A 23,094-nucleotide genomic window follows, 5' to 3' on the forward strand; every position below is an offset into this window, starting at 1 on the left:
GTCAAAAAAACACATTTTGGTTAACTTCATTCTATTAACAAATTTCACAACAGTGTTTTAATGGCCCTTACTAGACTATAATCTGTTCATAACATTTAAACTAGGGGCACATTGCCCATTATTTACATGTTAAAAGATACAACAGTTTTTAGAAGGTATACTTACTTTCTCGTGGCATTCAATTGGGAAGTGCCATGTAAAGAAGAAATGAAAGATTTAATTTTGAATGTGTACATATGGAGTTGTGCAAAAGGTCATGCCAACATAAAAAAATAAAAATGCAAGACGTGTTCTAGCACTAGGAAACAAAATGATGAAAGAAATTGAAAAGGTTTTTTTTATCACGATGAAGGTCTGATGAGAAAATTGATGGGCAAACATGATTTAAGACTTCAAACTCTCTGAGAGCATTGTGAAGTTAGATAATGGGGATAAAAGAGAGGAGGTAAAAATCAAAAGTTTTTAGCTGTGGAATTTCTGAAGGTACATTTTCACCTAGAGATTCTAAGACCTATTAATAGTCTGTGATAAGAAGGTGCTGTAAAACAAAATTACTTTAGTGAACTGCATGGATCAAATGATCTTCCTAATCTTAGACTTGCCTATAATTTGTTGTTTCATGTTCTTAACATTTTTTTAGTTTGTATGTCAGTCTGTAGTTTATATATATCTGTCATCACAAAATGCTTTACAGAGCAACAAAAGTACTAATTGAAGCAAAAGACATTGCAACATCATTGCAAACTTTCAAAAGTTACAAGTGAGCCCATTTTCAGTAGTGGAGGAATGGAAAGATGAAGAGAAGAAACTAAACATTACATGTAATGCTATTGTCTAGCTAATAAGATACCTCATACTGTTTATCCATCCTCTGATGTCCCTGTCCTCTAATGTGGTTGTGCACCTCAGCCTTCCACCTCTTTTTCAGTACTGATTAAATCCAGTTCACCCTCTTCTCTCAAGACAGAGATAGACACCTTTATATGAAATCTTCAGTCTCTTGCCAATTTGTTACATGGAATAACCTTCATTCTGCAAACAAACAATACCTTGACTAGATTCTTGAGGAAACTGTTTCATGTTGGCCATTTTTGAACCCAGACAATAGAATAACAGGTTTCAGCAGTGCTAATACAATTACAAAGGTTTCTCTAATAACCGATTAGCATTTATACATGACTAATTAAGAGAAACCATTAGAGCACTGAACAAATGGCTGCTGAAAATGAGGCTTTGTAATCATATGTGATTAAGAATCATTCACGCAGTGATAGCCAATAGCAAAACTAGTGATATCTTAGCTATATTTTTAAATCAGTTTAATGATATGTTAATAAAAAAGCTATCGATTTCTTTGAAAAACATGACAATTTCTGGGTGAAAACAAACTTTTGACTGGTTGTGTATTTTTTGGCTATTCATTGGAATTTTGGTGTATTCTTTATCCATGTTTTATTTATGCTTTGTGACCACTGTAGATGCCTTTCCTTAAATAATGGCATGACCCTTTGGATCTTGGCAGAGATTTAGCATTCTAATCCTTTTTTATCATTGCATTGAGCCTTAATATCAAAAATAATCAGTTTTTCTTCCACCATTTATAAATGAATAGTTATTTGATTATTCAAATTATCAAGGTATTTTATCTAAACTGTACTTATAAGAGGCTTAAGGATATGAGCAAGTTTTATAGTTGTAAATTTTATTTCATTCAGCTCTGGATTGTTTGTGAGGTCACTTCTATTCAATACATTTATAATGAATTTTTACCTTTTTTATTTGGCATATAAATTTGCAAAAATGATTTTGTCTTGCATTTGATTGCCAGTTAATTATCAACTAATTTTTAAAAGCCTTAAATTAATTTCATGAATAAGCTGTCTTCTGCATATCCCTGTAGGAGACAGCTAGTTCAATTATCTTTGTCATTTTTATGTAGTTTATACTTCAGATTTTTTCTAATTAATATTTTACCCTTCAGTTCTTTTTTAACTTTGTGCAGCATAGTATACATGTGCATATGCTTCACAAGTCCAAACATGCATAGAATATGCCAAATTAATTATTGTGTTACTTTATGAAACCTGACATATATAAATAATACAAATCAATGAAAGTAAGAAAAATAAATAAAAGCTCTTGTCTATTTCCATCAAGTAAGAAGCTAGTGGAGGACTAACGAATGTACCAATATACACGTATACACACACTCACACACACTCTATCACGATGTAATTTTCAAGGTATGAGGATGTAGTGTTACGTGAAAGAACACATATGGTACAGCCACCTAATTTCTAAACCTATTTAATATAAATTTAAGAGTTCTGCAGGGCCTATCCTGTCAGCATTGAGCTCAAACTAATTTACTTCTCTTTGAAATGTGGGACATTAAATCAAGGGAGTAACTGCTATATGACATGCACTTTAGATCAGGCAATCCACCTGAAGCTAACCATGCTCAGTCCTGGCCGGTACTTGGATGGGAGACCAACCGGAAAAATCTTGGGTTGCTGGTGGAAGAAGTGTTGGTGAGGCCAGCAGGGGGGCTTACCCTGGGGTCTGTGTGTGGATCTCAATGCAGTTATGTGGATACTGTGCTGTAAAATGGTGCCGTCCTTTGGAGCAGACATAAAATCAAAGTCCTTACTCTCTGTGGACATTAAAGATCCTTGGGCATCCTTCATAAAGAATAGGGTGTATCCTGATGTCCTGGCTAAATTGCCTGTTCACTCTTGGACCCCAATCATCCCCTGTCTCTAGTTGGCTAACTACTTATCTCTCACCCATTCACCACCTAAGAGGTAATGTGTGGTGAGCGTACTGGCGCAATAGGTTGATGTTTCATATTAGTGGGGCTTGAAGTGGCTCCTTACACTCTGTGTAAAGTGCTTTGACTAGTGAGAAAAGCACTATATAAATGTAAAGAATTATTATTATTTATTATTATTCAAACAGAGAGACACAGTGCAAACTCCTCACCGATAGTAACTGAGCATCAGTACTAATGACTCTACCACTATGTCACCTAAAAAAATACACTGCAAGCTAAACAAAAATCAAAAGGATATAAAGAACCATAATAATTATGAATATTGTGGCAACTCTACACCTTATCTCTCTATTATAAAAAAAATCTTTGGGAAGGATACTAGGGAGACAAGACGTGATCTTCTTGGAAGACAATTTGAAGTCCCGCGAGAGATACTTTAATTTGCTCCCAGCTTTTAAAACAATGACAAGCAAAAACGTAGCTCGCCAGCAGCAGAAACCGAGCAGATGATCCGACCGCTTCCCCTTGCGTGCGTTCAGCCACCTAATTTCCCCCCCCCCCCCCCTTCACAACGCGAGCGGCAGAGACGCGAAGTGGCAAAAGGACAGCTGCTGTACAGGCTTTAAAATGATCGACGGGCAGCGTGACAACAGCAGCTGAAAGACAGCAGATGATCCAACGGCATCTCCTTAGCATGTGTTGAGCCACCCCCTTCCCCTCTTGACAAAGTGAGCAGTGTTATACGTCCTGCGAGAAAGAGATTTAACCATGCCCGGGGCTGGAAATAAAGGACAAGTATTGTTTTTACAACGTCACGCGAGACAAGGCAGTGAGACATCATTTAAAACAAGTCCATGGACATCTAACCTAGCAGTTGTTGGATTGCTGTTGGCAGACACACTTCATGTGCTCCCAGCTCTTAAAACAATGACAAGCGACAAGAAAAACACGCAGCTCGCCAGCAGCAGAAAGCCAGCACATGATCCGACTGCTTCTCCTTAGCGTGCGTTCAGCCGCACCCCCTTGACAACACGAGCAGCATTATACGTCCTGCGAGAAAGAGATGTAACCACACCTGGGGCCAGAAATAAAGGACAAGTATTGCTTTTACAAAAGTTTTAAAGTAAGAGTGAAAATAATGCATATGTAACAATTCCCATGAAACTAACAATCTCTTTAAATTGTATATCCGGTAAACCAAACCCGGGGGTGGGCGAGTGAAGCGAGCAGGGTGCGGAGCCCCCGAGTATTTCATTAACAAAATGGAATACTAATGACTTATTTTTGTTATATGCAACAAACTACATCTGTGAGCTTTCTGTGTCTTTTTAAGTAAACTCATTCATCATCCTTAAGAGCAGAGATCTGATCAGATTAACAAGGGATTAAACTCATGATAACTGATTTACAGAAATAAAAAAAGTTGCTAGTATTGATCTAATTTGTTTGGTAATAAAAGCATTTCTCTCCTTAGATTGGCTGGTAGTAGAGAATTTATGCCCATCCTCGTAGGAGGCGGTAGGGTTAAAATTTTATTGACACTTAAAAAAAATTATCTAAAAGCATGCTGCAGAAGAAATTCCTATGGAACTCATAAAGTGATTCAGATATAATATTGTAACTATATCTGTGTTCTCTTTTTGTATTCTCTTTAAAATAAAAATCAAAACTGTTGTCTTTTCTGAGTAATTACAGAGGATTCAGATATATGTGAGTATTGTACACCACTCTGCTTGACAGAAAGGCCTTTTAAAAGTTTGAGAGGGATAAGATTTGTAGGAAAGACCAGAACATTTCAGTTTTCCTTCAAAAATGCAGAGCGTTTATATATGGCAGTGTTTATTATTATTGATGAATGTTTACTGCATGAGGTTCCGGACTTACACAGTGCTGCATTACTAGTCACAAGTACTGCAAGCTTTTCTGCTTGTAATTTAGATTATTTACTTTATTGCTCAAGGCCACATAATCAGTGTAACAGAACAAGATATAGAGGACAGAAAGATATAGAAGAAGATGATCCACTGTGGCGACCCCTAATGGGAACAGCCGAAAGAAGAAGAAGAAGACTCAAGATCATATAAGATTGAAATTAGGGTTCTAGTTTTGATGATGCTATATCAGAAAATGTTCATTGTGTAGACCAGGGAATTTCATCTTTTGTGTATCTTCATCCTTATTCACCTTCATCCCCATTATGTAACAAAATTGATGGACTTCAGGGAAGAGAAAAATGGGGCTCCAACCACCCACACTCACCCATAAAAGGCTAATTTAGAGTTGGCAGTTAATTAACATGTACAATTTTGAGAAGTGAAACGAAAACCTATGTAAATATATAAACTTCACATAGACAGTGACCAGGACAGGGTTCAAAGTGCATTAGTGTGGTTTCCCTTTAAATTGATCACTTCCAGTTCAGAATTGCAGTTTGGTTCAGGGTTTGTGGTGTCCTCTATACCAACAACATCTGGTGTAAGGTAGTACCAGTCCAATGCCCAGCTCACACATTCACACACCTAGACAGATCCAGTTTAGAAATACTAGTCAATCCAATGTGCATGTCTTTGTAATGAGAGGAAATTAGAATACCTGGAGAAAAACCATTGCAGAAGTTTGGAGAATGTAAAAACTCCACATAGACTCTGAGCCTTTGAGACATAAGTTCTAAGTACTGTACAGCCATGTTACTGCTCCCTATCTTTATGCTCATCCTCATTGCACAGGCCATCCACAGTTTCAATGTGTCTTGTAAGAGTTCACTGTGATCCCTTTTGCTATGTTAACATGGGGTTTTCTGGTCTTTTTCATTTTTGTTATGGGTTTGTAGCATCCTGTAACCAATGGTGAATACAGATTTTTTTCATCTGAGATGTATTTAAATTAGCTTAAATATTCTCACATCTCCTGGTTGTTTGTGCTTTTGACCCCTGTGCTTTGACCTTTGTGTCTATCTGTTTGACTACATTCGTCTCCAGATTCTTTTTTACCAGATTTTTTGTAGCAGGGAAGTTTTGGGTTCAAAAAGCAGGTGAGTTCGCCTTCACTGTGTATGAGCTGAACCAGTAGGAGATTCTTCTGACATTTTCAAGAAATTTTGTTTTAATAGGTATATTCATATGGAGAAAACTGCCAATTTCAGTGCTTCCTCCAGGTTGAGGACAAAATGTAGAGAAGGATGAAAAAAATAAATGTCACAATTATAGGTTTGATTACCTGAAGAATTCCTACATTTTATTTGCTCTTTGGATGTCATTTTTTTATCATGAAAACATTTTATCATTATGTTTATGCCATGTTCATGCCACCATTTTGTGTATTGGTTTACATCACAGTTGCCACAATTTGGTTTTTGTCTTTTTGGGGGCTTGCCACCATTTTGTTGCTGCCCGTTTGGCTGTGGCCATATTGTTTACAGGTTGCTGTGCCTGGTACTTGTCATTTATCATTCATCATTCCCCGATGGTGTTTAACTTTCTGGATATCAAAAAAGTCTCATTTGGTTAGCTATGCTTACAAATTGATGGGATTTTCTGGCTTGTTTATTTTACTTTGCTTTTGGTTTTGCCCATTATTCTTTGCTGACTTGGTATTTGACCTTGGCCTGCTACTTGGTTACACTTAATGTCTCGCACCTCATGGTCCTCGCAACCTTTTGTTTCCATCACTGTCACTTTTCTAATGGTGTCAATACAGTAAATAAGCACATTATTTAGATTTTTTGGTAAGTGATGTTTTTAAAAAATAAACCTATAAAATATGATTAAGTGTACAGTACAGCAAGGGTCATAGTAGTCCTTTCTTTTCTAAAACATGCAGTCCATTTTTAGGCCCAGTCATGTCAAAACATATACAAACTTTCCTCATATATAAAAAGTACAATTTAAGGTTTTGTTTCACTTCCTAATTTATTAGCATTTACTGTAGCCTCCTGAACTAAGACCATTTTGATTTTAAGTTGTAAATACATTTGTACCTATGCTCCCGTTTGGTCTCACATTTTTCTCTTCTGGCTCAACTCCTAAGCTCATGCAGTAGTTAATTGTATTATGCTGATGGGGCACGATCTGAGCATTCTATCCTGCCGAGCTGCTAGCAAACAATTTAGCTGTGGAGCTACTAACACACGCTTGGATTTGCCTGCAGTAGGTGGGTTTTGATAATGTATAAGTTTGTGTTCAGATGTTTATTTTTACGTAGTGTACCATATGTTGCTCCCTGTCATAATCACTTGTCTGGGAGAAGAGGACTTTCAACATATCGACAACAGGGCATTTCATACGTTATGCTATGCTGTACCGGTGAGCAGACGGGGGTACAGCAGCTGTGCAGCCTCAGAACTACACCAGAAATGTTGGCTTTTTGCACAAATTCAGCATTCACTGCTCCCATTTAGTGTGCTTTATAGAAAACAGCAGGGAAGGTGTGGAAATTGGCAGATTGTTGCTGAGGTAAAGTGCATGATGTTTGAAATTCATAAATATTTAATGTTTGGGAATATGGAGTAAATTGACATCCAGATTGCTTTCATTTTCAAATAAAAAAGCAGAAAATAAAACCTTGGTAACATCTTTTTATGGAATTAAGATTTTAGGGCCTTCACCTAGAATAAATATAATCAGCCAACTATCTGTCTGGTTGATTTTGAGGCTTCATTGAAACACAGTTTTATTTTTCATTAGCTTAATTATGTTCCAGCTGAATGTTATTACAAAACATAATTTTACGTTTACGCATTGTGTTTGTTCCTTTTTTAACCTCTTTTTAAATAACTGCTTTAGACTTATTAACAACTCCGATTTCCTAGTTTCTGACTTTGCCTATCTGGATTTTCTTATGGCATCTCATAACATACCATTACGTGACAAGTTAGCAGAATTTCTGAATTTAGCCGAGCAAGCATGCCAGATGGGCAAAAGGTATTAAAATACAGGTTTTGGCTTTGATGAAGGGTATATGGCCCAAGAGTATGTGGCTTTGGCAGTTGCTGAGATTCAAATCTTTCCCCAGACCACTGCTTTAAATCAGTTTCCAGTCTAAGTACCAATTTATACCGTGGTGCCCAGCTTTATATATAGTCAATGGATCGGTCAAGGTTCAAAACACTGCACTCAGCAAAACCTCAGCAGACTGTCTGGGCAAGCTATGAGCTTCGCTTAATGTAAAGAGCGCACAGCTTCAGATCTGTGTATCATCCATATAATTTAGAATGAATTAAACTGAATGAAAAGCACGAATGCTGCAAATAAATGAAATGGCTTGTGTTGCTCATGATACATCTCCATTCTGGCCAAGCTGTTGCTTTGTGTTAACAGATGTATCCTAGTGGAAACATATAATTATATTATTGCATTATGTGTTTGTCTCCAATAAAACTAAAGCTAAAATAGACATTTAATATGCAGCACATTTGCATATTGAGAAGCGCATTTATAATGTGTGTGCATTAGTGCATCAGTATATATAGTTTCTATATCCTTCTCTTTCTTTGCATGTACTATACACACATTTGATGTTTTCTTCTGGTTTTCTTTTTTGACATCCCCTCATACAATACCGTACTTCATTTCGCATTACATTTCACTCAATGCAGCTGACTCACACTAAGATGGAGCTGTTATTAAAATTGCTGCCTCATAGCTCTTGGGTCAGAGTTTGAATCTCACTGTACCTTAAATTGACCCAACCAAAGTTGGCAGAAAAGATGTCAGTTCCATGTAACCCTACAATAGAAAGAGCACCTTCTGAAAATGGCCAGATAATGAAGTGCACAAACTCAAAATATAAAAAAAGGTTAATAATTTAGTGGTAGTGCTGCTTCTGAAATAAATCAGCACTGAATGTTTAATAAATAATTACTGATTTAAATTATGTGCTAATAGAAATTGCTATTTAATCATTAGGAATAGAAATCAACTTTGCACTGTATTGGAAAATTTAAATATTAGCACAAGGTGGGCTTACTTGTTAAGTAGTGTGTATATATATATATACATACACTAGGGGGCTTCTCCCCCTGCTCGCCAAACCCCCAGCCTGTGCTATGCATAAGCCACTTTGCATCTCTACCATTCGCGTATGTAGATTTCACCTTCATCAAACAACAAATCTTTTAATTCTTGCGGATACGCCTCTTCATTGGGAAGAAACACTACTTTTCCCTGATGGAAGCACGAATTAGATGATCTACAAGTCTCCGACAATATATTCAATCTCTTTTCTTTGTTACGTTATTTTACCGAGTAATAATTTCCATTTGTTTGCGCTAATGCGATCTTTACTATCATTTTTTTTGAGACTTTTGAATTTTAGTACTTTCATTATCTCTAACCTGCTCTGCAAGTGTATCTCGCCAACATTTTTGAACCTCTTTACGATATTCTACTTTGTCATTTACTCTCTGTCTTTAATTTCTGGCCCCGGGTGTGGTTAAATCTCGTTGCGCAAAGTCTCATCTCACGGGACTTGAAAATATCACTCTGAAAAAGTCACATGTCGTCCCCGGCTAAAAAGTCTCGTCTCGTCCCAGGATTTTTTTATATAATAGAGATATAATATATATACAGTATATATATTATATCTCTATCTTATATATAAACGTCTACGCATGGAAGTGTGTGTCTGTCCGCCCACAAGTGAGATGTGGAGTCGGGGTAAGGGCTCCGACTCCGAGGAAACAGAAAAATCGCTTAGCCGCTAATAACACAAATGAGGCCAGCACATCAGCAAAACGAAACCTCAGAAGAAAGACAAAGTCATTTAGCCGCTGACATCGGCAAAAACGGTATCCCTTTTACTTTCTCCCTGCCGCTAATGCACAAGCGAGGAGAGCACATCAGCAAAATGAATCCTCCTTTCAAATACCTGACATCTCTACATTTCAAATTTTTTTCTGACGATTTCAATAGTTTCTAGGACCCCAGGCTTTTTACAGCAAGAGCTCACACAGCTAGTATATATATATATATATATATATATATATATATATATATATATATATATATATATATATATATTGTGGCGGAAGGCCGAGTCTCATGACCGGCCGGGATGCCCCTTCGACATATGTTCCGGGGGAGCAACCATGGGCTGCTCAGTACCTTCCCCAGGACACTTGGTGGCAGCCTCCCTTGCTGACGGTGGTGCCTCAGCTTCCCGTAGGGCTCCATGGGAGATGGAGTTCTCCACAGCCCTGTTGGGATCTGGGGTGACCACCAGGGGGTGCTGAATGGGTCTCTGAGCCCGGCTGGATGAGTGTTCAGCCCCACCCAGAAGTGCAACCGGAAACAGCTGATCAAGCATCTGGAGCACTTCTGGGTGGGCTATAAAAGGGGCCAGCAACCACCACTCAGTGGTCAGAGTTGGGTGGAGGAGAAAAAAGCTTGACGGGAGGAGTGGTGGCGCCAGAGAGGAGTGTGTTTTTGTGCTTGTGCTATTTTGGACTGTGTTGTGCCTGTGGGGTTCACGGGAAAGATGTGCCCCACATGTGAAGAAAATGTGGCTCCGTGTGAGTCTGTGCCGGGTCAGGCGCAATATAGAGCATTATTACTATATATATATATATATATATATATATATATATATATATATATATATATATATATATATATATATATATTTAATTTAAACAGAAAACCCGCTAATTTCCCACATACGGGTTTGAATTAATTGCAACCTTTTCTAGCCTGGTTGATACCTTTGTACAGAAATTGTAAGCTGTGTTTATGTATAAATCAGACATTAATTTCTAGGATAAGTATTCTTTTTTAATACAGTATTTCATAGTGAACATATTACAATAATTTTCCTTTATAATACAAGGAAATATTTTAATTGCAGAGGATGTAAAATATTTAAGGAATATATTGAACTGAATATGTCCTTTTGCCAACACCTCAGTTTTGAATGTGCCCTTAAAGTGAAATATGCAGTAGTATAGTATTAATTTATGTGCATCCAGTTAATTGTAAATTGTAGGTGGAAGGAAAAACTGCATTTTCTCTAAAAAGAAGAGTTCTGAAAGAGTCAAACAGATTAGTGAGTCTTTCTTCCACCCCTTTTACACAATCTACAATAAGTAAAACCACGAATATCACTTTGGGGATCATAAAAGAGCAAAGTACCCATAACGTGGTCAGCTGTGCTTTTAATTTTGGTGAGTTACTATAATTGGTGATTGCAGACCAAAATTTAATATGCAAATTATTATTAAGTTTGGAATTGACTTTATTAAAACAGGGTTTGAGAAACATGTACCGAGAGGGATGATGTGCTATTTCCAATAGAATCATTGAAAACGCTCATTTTTAATATCTTGTTACACCTTATAAATAAAAACAAACAGTGTGTTGGGGTTGTTAGATATGTTGACTCTTATAGGTGAGATAGAGTGATGATTTTCAGCTCTTATTGGGGGTAACACTGTTCTGTGTTTTCATGTTTGTTTATCCGTGACAAACTCCTTTTTTGATTTTACTGTTTTTAAAATTTTCTCACTCTTCAGCTAAAAGGTGGATCATTCAAAATTAAAACTTGGTCATGACATTGCCTTCAAACTTCCAATTTACTGTTTATTCATCTCCTTACCTGGAGGATGCACTCACCTTTGTATAAATGCATGGGAAGGTTGTCATGTAAATGTGTTGTTATTAGAAATGGTGAGATATTGTTTGTCCAGTTTACTGCACTTCCCTCTACAGTGATAACGATCTTTGGGATTTCATCCTTAAGGTCTGGTCTCTTATCGCATATTAAAGTTATCTTTTATAGTCCCACTTACCAGTTTTACAAAAGATAAATTCTATAATAAACAAAATTATATAAAAAAATAGTCAATATAAGGAGGAAAATCCTTTGTTCTAAACAAAAAATTCTCACAGTTGCATCAAACACTAATTCTGTTTCAGCTCTTGTCAAGAAGGAAGGAAACACTCAAATAGGTTATTATGTTTTTACCTGGTGTGCACCTCCTGTATAAGCTCCTCATGTTAACTACCACACTTCATTGACATTTCTTAGTTAAAGCTCCTTTCTTTGCCTGGCAGGCAGAATCACCTGAAGAGTTTGCCTCCACATCCTCTTGAATGCACTGCAGTATATAAGGAATGGCCAAATGTCAGCTGCAGCTATTTCAGTAACTAAAGGGCATCCTGGTTAATTTTGCTGACAGATTTTCTACTGTTTGCCACTATCTTGAGTGTTAATCACATCTGGTCTCATTTATCTGTTCACAGATTGTGGAGTTTGCATTATTTGTCACTCTTGATCATCTGCATACTGGTTTTCACATCTCAGTTACTCTATCATTAATAGTTATGTACAGTATATTATTCTCAGGCAAGGAACCTAGAATTTAACATTTAGTGCAAAACAGTCATATGCAGAGTTGTTGTAACTGCATTGTTAGATCTGTAAATGCTGACACAAGAATCTTTCTCAATGTTGACTTAGTACATTTCAAAAAGGTGTGCCAGGTGCATGTTTGTGAGCCTCCCAAGCCCAAAATAAAAGTGCCAAAAAAAGGTCCTTATCCTAATAATTTTTATCAAACAAAAACAAGAATCTAGAGAGGCAGACAGAATGAAAAATAGTAGGAGAATATAATTTAACAAGAAATGAAAAGAAAATAAACTCTAGCTGCCTCACTGGGCCTGACCAGTGGCTGTTCCACTTAATCACAATCCACAAGCACCAAGCCACTCACCCACAAAACTCTGTCCTGCTCTCTTAGATTGTCTCTGGACTCACTGTCTCCTTCATATTTGAGTCATTGGCCAAGTCATCTACCAATTTTAAGTAATGATGTCATTAGCTTGAGGCCTCTTTAAACCACAGCCTACTTCAAAGGTAATCCCTGTAACCAATTTTAGGGTCAGGAATGCCTCCAGAAGGACCTGTGTCCTTTTCCCAAGAGCTTCCTATGAGTGTCCCAGGTATCCCTGTATGCTTGAGCCCCAGTTTACAGTCAATACATGATGATATAAGCACTCCCTGCACTTCAAATACATGAAGCAGTTACAAATCTGGTTAATGTTAGACCTGTCTGCTGCAACCTGTCGAGCATTATTTATTATTTAAGAATATATTACTGTTGGGACAATTATTAAATGATCTACAAAGGTGTCTGCATTGTAGCACAAGATTAAATAATATACTGCATTCCTAATATTAAAGAAAGAATGAAAGAAAAAACAACAGGCTCAACATTAAAAAAAAAAGCAAATGTAATAGAGAAATACACAGTGAGTACAGTAAATTTCACTGTTTGAACACAGGTGATTGGTTTCAGAATGCAGCAGAAAAAATGGATTTTTAAACTGGATGTGAAATTTTGGGCAGTTTAACTAACAAGAGTCTGTGAAGCTGTAGCAATATCAAAGACATGGGTGTGCAATGCACGGGCATCTCAGGAAAATTTTCTGTTTCCTCTTTTTCTTCTCCCTGCACACAACTGATATTAAGTATAGCTCTTAGTATTGAAACCTACCAGAAGTTCACAGATGATTCCTCTATTATAGGTGGCATCAACAGTGGAGAAAAAGAGGAATATAAAAGTGGTGTAAAAGTTTGTCATGAGGTGGAGGGAAAACCAGCTGGAATTTAATATTACTGATATTGTATATAGGAGTGAGTGGACATCTGGCATGTTAGGGAACCATGGAGACTAGTCACACTGGAGGTAGTGCAGACTTGTAAAATGGGGTCCATTTGAACAGTAGATTAGATTAAGTGGCAGTTACACACATGTTGTACAAAAAGGTTCATAGCAGGCTTTTGCTCTTCTTGAACAAACTTAGGTTCTTCACTGTGAGCGACAAGTTCCTGGGGAAGATTTTCCTGTCCTTTGTGAACTGTCTATAATTCTGTGCCGCAGTCTGCTTGGTCAAACACCACCTTGAGAGATATCTGAATAAATAAATAAAATCTCTAAAACAGGGAGGACCACCAGACCTAATGAAGACTGTGGGAGAAAGGATGATGATGGCAAAGTTAGAGGCTGTCATGTTTAAAGCTGCCCATCTTCTCCACGGCATGTTGTCTTGGAACATCTTTAGTCATTAACTTATTCCAACATAGTGCGCTTAGTACTGCATTGGATCTCTTTTCACCTCATAAAAATCAGTCTATTTCATGCCTTTAATGTAGCCAATTATGATAGACATGTTGGCATATGGAAAATATTTCCTTATTCTGTTCTATTATTATTATTGTTTTTGTTGTTGTTGCCCATGGAGCAAGAGAATTTCACTCCTAGCATCCATTAAATAGTGCCCTATCTATCTATCTATCTATCTATCTATCTATCTATCTATCTATCTATCTATCTATCTATCTATGGTTGTTAAACACATTGTACTACTTAATACATTTTATCTAAATATATGTTTTAAGTCATATTTGCTATTCATTCATAGCAGTAATATCTAAGAATTCACATTTTCAAATGCTTCTCAATTCTCTCAATCTTTAGAACACAGCTAGTCTGTTATTTTAACCTTTGTCAGTAGTTGATCTTCTTAAATCTACTCCTTTACACATAAAGGCCAGAGCCTTGTCTTTTTCTTGAAGCTGTTCTTCATATCAAGCAGTGCTTAGTGTTTAAGGCATTGTTGCTGCAGGTAATTGTTGCTTTTAATATGGTCTGCAAGCAGGGAAGCTAAATGCTTCCCCTTCACCTGGTGTGTGTTAGCTTGTTATATTTAAACCTTTCTCCCTGCCCTTGGACTCAACACTTTTTTTTTAAATTTATTACTGATATACTTGATGTTTGTGCTCTACATTGTCCAGCAGCTGCTGACAGAGATGTTTGTTGTGTACCTCCCCTTGAAGTCAGCCATTTTCACGGCCCCACAGCTGTGCCTCATACTCTCTTCCAAAGGCCAAGAGACACTAAGCAAGACATTAAAAAAACATTAATGAAACTGGGTTACATGAGATTTATGAAAAAAGCTTTTTAGCCTTGCCTAAGAGAGCAATTTACCATTTTTAATCACTTCATAAAATGCAGGGAGGTAAACAAAAAAGAAGTCCTGTATGTCCTGCCCATCTAGGTGGCAGCTATACATGCACAATGACATTTCGTCCTTTATGTTGCTGGATAATTATGCATGTTTTATCTATCTATCTATCTATCTATCTATCTATCTATCTATCTATCTATCTATCTATCTATCTATCTGTCTGTCTGTCTGTCTGTCTGTCTGTCTGTCTGTCTGTCTGTCTGTCCAATTATTTTGCTCATATGTCCTTTGGACAAAATCCTGCATGCATTTCATGTTTACAACCAATTTGCTTTTCTTAATCAATGTATTTATTCCAAACTCCCTGTAAGGCATTTATACTATTAATTAATGCATTCTCTTCTGTAGATGACCCAGAAAGTCACCATAATACTAATTATACACACACAGTAAAAATAAGACCAATAGGCTAAGTACAGTATAACAATTAACAATTCCGACCTGACCAATTTAGACTAATTGTGTGATGTGTTTGTTTGCAGTGCTAACACTCTATTAGCAAATCAATCATTTGGTCTTTGTTTTTATTCTAGTCTTTTCATATTATTATGCTTCATTTGATTTTGTGAATTCTTTCTTTCTTTCTTACTTTCTATATTTCTCTATTTCTAACTTTCTTTCATTCTCAACTTTATAAAGCAAAAAAATGATAATGGTGATCACAGCTTTTTGAAGAATATCTGGTTAAAATATCCAAATAGGTCAATTTTACTTCTGGTATAAGAAAGCCTGGAATATATAAATAGCATTTTACAGCATGAATAGCCCACAGTTCACCTAGTTCACCTTACAGCTCTAGAGAACTAAGCCACGTGCTGCCTGTGTGAGGTTTGTGTCTACTGCTCATGTTCTTCTTATCTCTACTTGGGTTCTCTGAAGGTATGATTGTAATCTTCCCAAAGATGTGTTTATTAAGTTAACCAGTGGCTCTATGTTGTGTGTATGAGTGTGCCCATCATTGGACCACCATTCCATTCAGGGTTGTTTCCTGTCTTGTTCCTGATGCTGCTGGGATCAACTCCTGCAAGCCTGATCTTCATTAAGTAGATATGAAAATATAAGTTAGAACATTCTTCTGATAGGTAAACTTTACTGGAATCACTTATGGCTCTTATGTGAGACATCTGCCATAAAAAAACCCTTTTTTTTGTATTTGAATTTGTGAATAATGTTATTTTGCTATCTTATTGAACAAGGATACCAGCCTGATTCTTAGATGGGGTGATTTTCGTGTGTAGAAGGATCATCGTGTGACAGCAGTCTGAAACTCGGATTTCAGTTAGTGTTAATCTGACTGAAACTGTTACGTCATTAGTCTGTATCATCCTTTGCATTTCTGCTCAGTTCAGTTTTATTACTACTTTGCACAGATTTTTTTTTTTGTTTGTCTAGCCTTATCCCTTTTCATGTCAAGAGCAGATTAGGTAAGGCTGTACCTGTGTAAGTAATAGTTCATTATCAAAAAGTTAGAAATTTCAGTGGTGAAGTGTCTTTATGGATCACAGCTGAATTGCCTGTGTAAAACTGTCATGAATCTTTTACTTAAGAACATTTGGTTATTTAAAAATACGTATATAAACTGCTAATGTGGAATGAAAGCCACTTAAATTTTTAAACTCCCTGCTTAATGTATTCTCTCTTGAGATTAGCATTAAATAAGCCAACCCTTTCTCTTTTTTTAACCGTATGAAACACTTGTTTTTATTGCCTGTAGATTTTAACCTCTCTGTTGTAAATAACAGCAAGTTGTCCTTGTATTGGAGTTAGTTTATACTTTTTGTTTGAGTGTTAGCCTATAATTTTAAGAACTATATACAGGAGAGATCATGTTCTGAATGCATTCCAGGCAAGTTCTCTAAGTTAGGACATTTACTGAATTGTTTTTGTTTTATTTTCCTTGTCAGTTCTAAAAAAAAAAAAAGGGAAATATATGTATGCCAAATTCAACATACTTAAAGTTCCTTACATTGTTGTACTGTATCTGTATATAGAAACTTGACATTTGAGTTAAACTGAATTGGATTAAAGTGGTTGCACAATGATACTGCAATTAGAGCTCTTGCCTCATCCCACCATAGCTCTAGTGTGTTTTCCCAGTCTGGCCATAATCATGGGACAAATTATCCTCTTGTACCCTTTTGTTCAGAACAAGGGCAAAACTAAATTGGATTGTGGTAAATCTGGATATTTCTGTGCACTGTGTAAGGAAGTGACCTCCTGTCTGGTTTTGGTTCCTGCCTTGTTACTGATGCTGCCATGATGGATCTGGGCCCCATCTTGCCTGCTGCTCCAAAACTGAATAGGTGGTTTCTTTAATACTTGTGGTTTTGTTTTGCACTTATGCCCTGTTAATAGATTATAGAAATCTTGTTTAGCGCTTAGTAAAAGCTTTGCATAATGGAATCCTTTTAGTAATCATGTTTTTCATGCACATTTACTTAGCTCACATTTAATTATTGTCTTTCATTTTGTGAAGGGTCTTTTGTGTGTCATAATAGAAAGTAATTAATATCAATAATAGCTTCAAATAAACTAAAGGAGAGAATTGGCAATGTTATTCTCCCAAAGATGATTGCTGAACAAGTAAATAAGTTTTAAGCTGTTATGTAAACTTAATATTCATCAAACAATTGATTAGTTTTAATTAAAGGAATCAAATAACTTGTTGAAAACAAGATTTTCCAATTGTTAAGTAATGTTTTCAGCATATGTTTATTCAAATTCCCTTTGCCAGCCAACTATGCTTTCTTAGGGTTTAAGAAGGATTAAATGTTGATTAAGCACCCCCAATTACTAAGTTTATTTAGTCACCTCACTTAGACACTTTTGAAGAATTGTTTTCTTTATGTTGAGCCTGTGAAAGGAGGTAGACCTCTGGAAACAAAAAAATGATCAGTAATTCAAAGGGCCCAAAAAGTGAATGAAGGTGCATTATAGAACAACGCCAGACAAGAAATATGTTAGAATGTGTTTTTATTCTTTCAGTTAAAAGCATTTCCTCTACTCTCCAAGATACTTTATATCCAAAAGCAGTTACTTGTCCTTAATCCATGCTCACAGTTTTGCCACCCATGCTAGAGAGCAGTACGAGAAGCTCGCCACGAGGCACAAGAACATGCTGAAGATGTACGAGACCCTGAGCAGCTACTTCCTTTTTGATGCTCAGACTGTAAATGTAGAAGATTTCTTTGGAGACCTCAATGCATTCCGCATCCTGTTTTTGGTAAGTGTTAACCCATTTTTGCTCAGTATTTGTTTCTTAGGTCTTTTACTTGTGACAGGACACTGTCGTTTAAATTATGTACTGCATATGTATAGAAAGTGTATTCCGCAGCAATGCATCATTTACTGAAATTACAGTTAATAAGTCAATCTTTCATAGTGTACACTAAGCATGTATTAATGAAATGATTAGATCAAAATAATTCCTTGCCAGCATTTAATATTGATGTGTAGAGTGCATCACCATAAAACAGTAAGTCTGAGCGCCTGTCGTCGCTCCTGCTCTACTTCAGGGCCTCAACTGCTGTTCAGCTGGTGGAGTCCGTTGTTGCTAGGCAGCAGTTCGCAGTTACTGTACATCCAAAAAGTGACAAAAGGTCAAGTATCACGGTTTAATTTCAGGAATTTGAATGTTAAATTTAATAAATAAAGTGGGTCTCCAAGCTCAGCTTAAATGTTTTTAAACTACATGACCAAGGAATATAGCTTGGTTTTTCTGACTGCGAGAAGGTTTTCATCCTAGCAAGTGTCCTCTTTGTCTTTTCTAATACAGTATGTAGCTTCTTCACATTAGTGCTGTTACTGCGTTTGTCCCAAATTACCAAAGTTCTGCATTATAGTTTTGGCAATAATGTGATGTGTGTTCAAATAATCTCACTGACCAAATATCATTGTTTTATTAAAATTCAAAGCAAAGCAGTTCACACATAAATAAAGAAAAAAAATGATATTACAAGAAAAGTTCTTGCTTAAAGAAAGTTCTGTTTAAGACTTATTTACTTTGGTCATACAGTCAAATTACATGAAGAACATTCATATCAAAACGTTCAGAAAACTGTATGCCAATATCCTATTTACAAATTTCAAACTTATCTAACAGTCCATGCTAGCAGTGAGACTATTTTCTAATTGGCTTAATTAACACTCTGTTATACAGATATAACTAACATCTACCAAAGTTCTATTTCATGCTAACTTACAGGGGGTAAAAGACTATATCATTTTCTAAGTAACCATCAGAAACACACAGTCTATTGAAATTAAACCTTAACTATCCAAGATTGTCTCTTATAACTGCAACTAATTAAAAGCATTAACTGGTTGCTGTAGTTTCTGCAAAATTAACAAATAATCATTGTAGAGTTCTGCTGTCATCTGTGTCTTAAAATCTGTTTTGTGCAAGTAGGATTAACTTTTCTGTATTTAGATTTACAGAAAGTTGGCTAAGCTTCTGCACGTCTTTCCCTTCTGTCATGTCATGCCATTAGTGAAGGGCTACATCTGTATGTATCTGCACAAAGAAAAAGGATAAACCTAATTCCATTGCTGATACAGAATTAATGAAGGGTACACAGCTGAGGTGTTGCATCTGTAACCATCATTTTCGCCTCCAGCAATTTGTGGTCCCAAATTAAATTTCTCAACTCTATGAACAAATTTCATGACTACACTATAGGCAGTTCATAGAAGAGTAGAGAAAACTCTTGCTTCAGTGATTAAGTGGTGCTGGTGACCAGGTCAGTTCCTTCCTGTTTTCAGTTGTTCTTAATAGTAATAGCCCATCTTTATCTGCCAGTTTTAATGTTTTTTTTTTCTTTTTTCTAAAGAAATACATGTTAGATAATTGGCGGTTCTTAGTTGGTGTGGTGAGTGACTATGTATTTGTGCATGAGTGTGCCACACAATAAACAAATTCTGTGTATAATGTTGTTTTCTATGCTTGGTGCTACAAAGGTAGGCTTCAACCCACCTTAACCTGTAATGGAAGACATGAACTCAGAAAATGGAAGGATGGATAAATGAATACTAACATAACATACTATTCTGAAGCTCACAGGTTCAGAACCCATCTAAGAAGCACAGATGTCAAGGTAGGAAACAACTCTGGACTGACCACAAGTCCAACGCAGCACCCACTCATGCACACGCCCACACCGACAGCCCACGTAAAGCCAATTTGGAATAACAGGAACTCATCAGCACATCTTTGGGGTCACATTCTAAGAAAAATAAAATACGTTGCAAAAAGGTTTTGAAGCAGGCTTGCCTTACTGCTGCCACTGCTGCTGTTTTGTTTTTTTATTATTCATAAATTAACTCTGAATTATTATAACTACTTGTTCTGTCTCTTTTGTACCTTCAGTTTATAGAAACAAAACTCTCTGCACATGTCATGTTTCAATGACTGACTGCAGAATAAAGTTATGGTATTTACACACACAGTCTTTTTGATTTTGAGTTGCTGCTAATAGAGATGGCAGGACTGAATGTTGGGAGGTGTGTATAATACAAGCATGAGTTTCAATGAACAACAACAGCTCCATAGCCTTATACATTTTTGTTGATAGCAAGCAAACTTGTTATAATCAAAGTATGCACTCAGCAAAATAAAAAACATATTTCAAGAATTAATTGTTATCTTGCTCAAAGTTATAAAAATTTTGATAAAATTTTCATCTGTTTCACACTGAACACTTGTGCCTTGTCAGTAGTTTAGTTGTTTAGTATTGCAGCTGATTATAGTAGTGTAGTAGCATATGAATAAAATGCATTTCACTTCAGTAGCTAGCAAGGAAGTACGTACAAAGATGACTGGTAAGAGAGAATGTTATGTACATATATGATGAGGTAGCAACATACCTAAGGCCACAGATATCTTAAAATCACTTGGGACAGTACAAGCCATGGTTTATCCAAATGAGAGGAGAGTGGTAGAACACTTAAGCAATTCTGATGTGCTTTATGAATAAATGTTTCTTCGGGAGGTTATTGGTACTTTGGACTTTGCTCAGATTGCCTTAGGAAGCTTTATCATAGCTTGGAAGTAAATATGGAAACTAAATATCGGGATATACACACACAATATATAGTAACGTGTGAGTCACTTTCTTGTACCTGAAAGATGAGGCTGAGTCCAAGGGCTTCAGGAAAACCAGCTTTATTCAATTCCAAACAGGAACAGCTAGGGTGTTTATTGAAATGTGAGCTACCACTTCAATACAAACAGACACAACAAACAAGCAGTAATGTTATCATTCATCCTTGCCTTGGCTCCCTTCTTCAGTTCAGGCACAGATAGTCCTCCTTGTCAGGTCGGTCCAGTGGCTGTGGATCAGTGGGTGGGGTCATGCCACCCTGGAGGGGAGGAGACAGAAAAGAAAAAAAAACGGCCAAGTCATTGGCCAGCTTAAAGTGCTCCCTGGATCAACTATTGGCTAACAGACTGCGAACTCGTATTTGCCCTCGATGACGCAATAAACCTACTATTGCCTTGTGGGTGGACAAACAACCCTTAACAGACACATCACCCGTGTTTCGCGCTGGGGAGGGGGGCCTTAACGGGTCTGACAATATATAAATATATCTTATGAAATTATTAATGTTTGACTTTAAATGAAGATATATTATCTGTAAGCATTAACAGTTAAAGACATTGCTTCATCCTGCTTCCTTTAGGTATGAAAGAGAAAAGGCTAAAGAGGGTGGTATAGATAGTGTAACCACCTGCTGGCAAAAAGTAAAAAAAAAAAAAAGTTTATCATTTTACATTGGTAAAATAATAATTTGGTAAACCATCAATAGTATTGTAAATCAGTATGATTTGAAACATAATTTAGGCCAGTCTGAAAATGAAAATTCTAGATAAAAAAATTGTTTCAAATTCAAGTTAAGATTTGGGCACATTGACACAGTACGTTATATTCTGCTATTTGTAGGAGTTTTATACCTTGGATTTGGTATATTAATCATTTTACATTACTTCTGATTTTGTTTCAAACTAGTGTAACTGTGTTACGACCTTAAGATTTTTTATCTACAATTTATGCAATCATGCTTCCAGCAGTCATCCAGTATTACCTGACAAGAATAGATGTTTTTCTACTCCATTTATAGTCATTTAACATTTATGTTAATTAGAACTGAGGATTGCAATTCAAGGGCAGTCGTTCATCATTTTACCTAATTAATGAATATTTTGCATATACTATAGCAAAGGTTAGCCTGGCTGCAGTTTATTTGTCTATTTTTGTTTGCTTTTATGCAATTTCGCTCATATACATCTTTTCTATTTAATTCAAAGTGACTGAAGCTTATTTCATTTCATTTTATGTACATTTTATTTATTTGTTTGGCCTCATCAATAGCATAGTGGTTTAGTTATTGTTTGGTTATTTGGCTGACACTTTTATCCAAGGTGACTTCCAAAATTTGAGATGCAATTGGTAACATGAACGCATGTGTTTTTTAGTTGGAGCACAAGTGAAGTGATTTGCTCATTGTCACACATCCTTAAACACTACACCACACTGCCTATTTGTTATGTGCCTTGAATTCTATGTATTATTTATTCATTCATTCATTCAGCCGTCCATTCATTTGTTAGTTAGTCAGATAAGTCAGTCATTCCTTTTATTAAAAGAGGGAAATGTGGGCAGAGCAGACATATAAATGCATGAGAATATTGACTTTTAGACATCCATAAAGCAAAACTGTCATGCTCCACTGCCCATTACTCTGTAGCATTTGCTTGGTATGTTACCAATGTAGGATGTACGAATAAACTCTGTTTCACCTTCCTGTCAGAACACCAGAAATTTGAAGAGATCTATACAATTTATAAACATATATACATTGGTGAAAGTCTACATTAAATAACTTTCACTCTGTTGTGGTTCGAGTGTGGTGGTAGATTCTTTTCAACAAATAACCCAAACATGCTTGCTGTAATAAACTACAAAATATAAGTTATTTGTAACAGAAGGATAATATATATTGTTGAGTATCTGAGACTCCAACAACCCCCCAAATGTGCTGTGCACCGACACTCTGTTGTCTGCTGCTGGTTTTACTGCAAGTTCTGAAGCTTCCTGTGTAATGAGTCTGTCACCTACTGGGAAACATTTCAAACCGGCCACTGACCTGGCTGTGTGTGAACTTTCTGTCTTCTTGCTTTTGCAGAAAGGCTATCTGTTCTTTTGATCTGAAAAGGGAGTGGATGGAGGACAATGTCATTGGCCTTGCTTGCATGCTGCATGTGTTTGAGTGATGTCAGAATATTCCTGTCAACAATAAAGCTGA

The 23,094-nt window shown here is 36.4% G+C and overlaps 1 protein-coding gene across 6 annotated transcripts in view; it reads left to right on the plus strand.

The window, feature by feature from the left end:
* diaph2 (diaphanous-related formin 2) overlaps positions 1 to 23,094 on the plus strand; it is a 1,308,662-nt gene that overhangs the window by 1,044,258 nt on the left and 241,310 nt on the right. For all 6 annotated transcript variants that reach the window (XM_028815924.2, XM_051935345.1, XM_051935346.1 and 3 more), the window contains one exon: positions 17,852 to 18,016. In XM_028815924.2, the coding sequence (XP_028671757.2) occupies positions 17,852 to 18,016 (165 nt within the window). The remainder of the gene's footprint in view (positions 1 to 17,851; positions 18,017 to 23,094) is intronic.

Source organism: Erpetoichthys calabaricus, chromosome 12, assembly GCF_900747795.2.
Source record: "Erpetoichthys calabaricus chromosome 12, fErpCal1.3, whole genome shotgun sequence".
In the NCBI taxonomy this organism is placed as follows: Eukaryota; Metazoa; Chordata; class Cladistia; order Polypteriformes; family Polypteridae; genus Erpetoichthys; species Erpetoichthys calabaricus.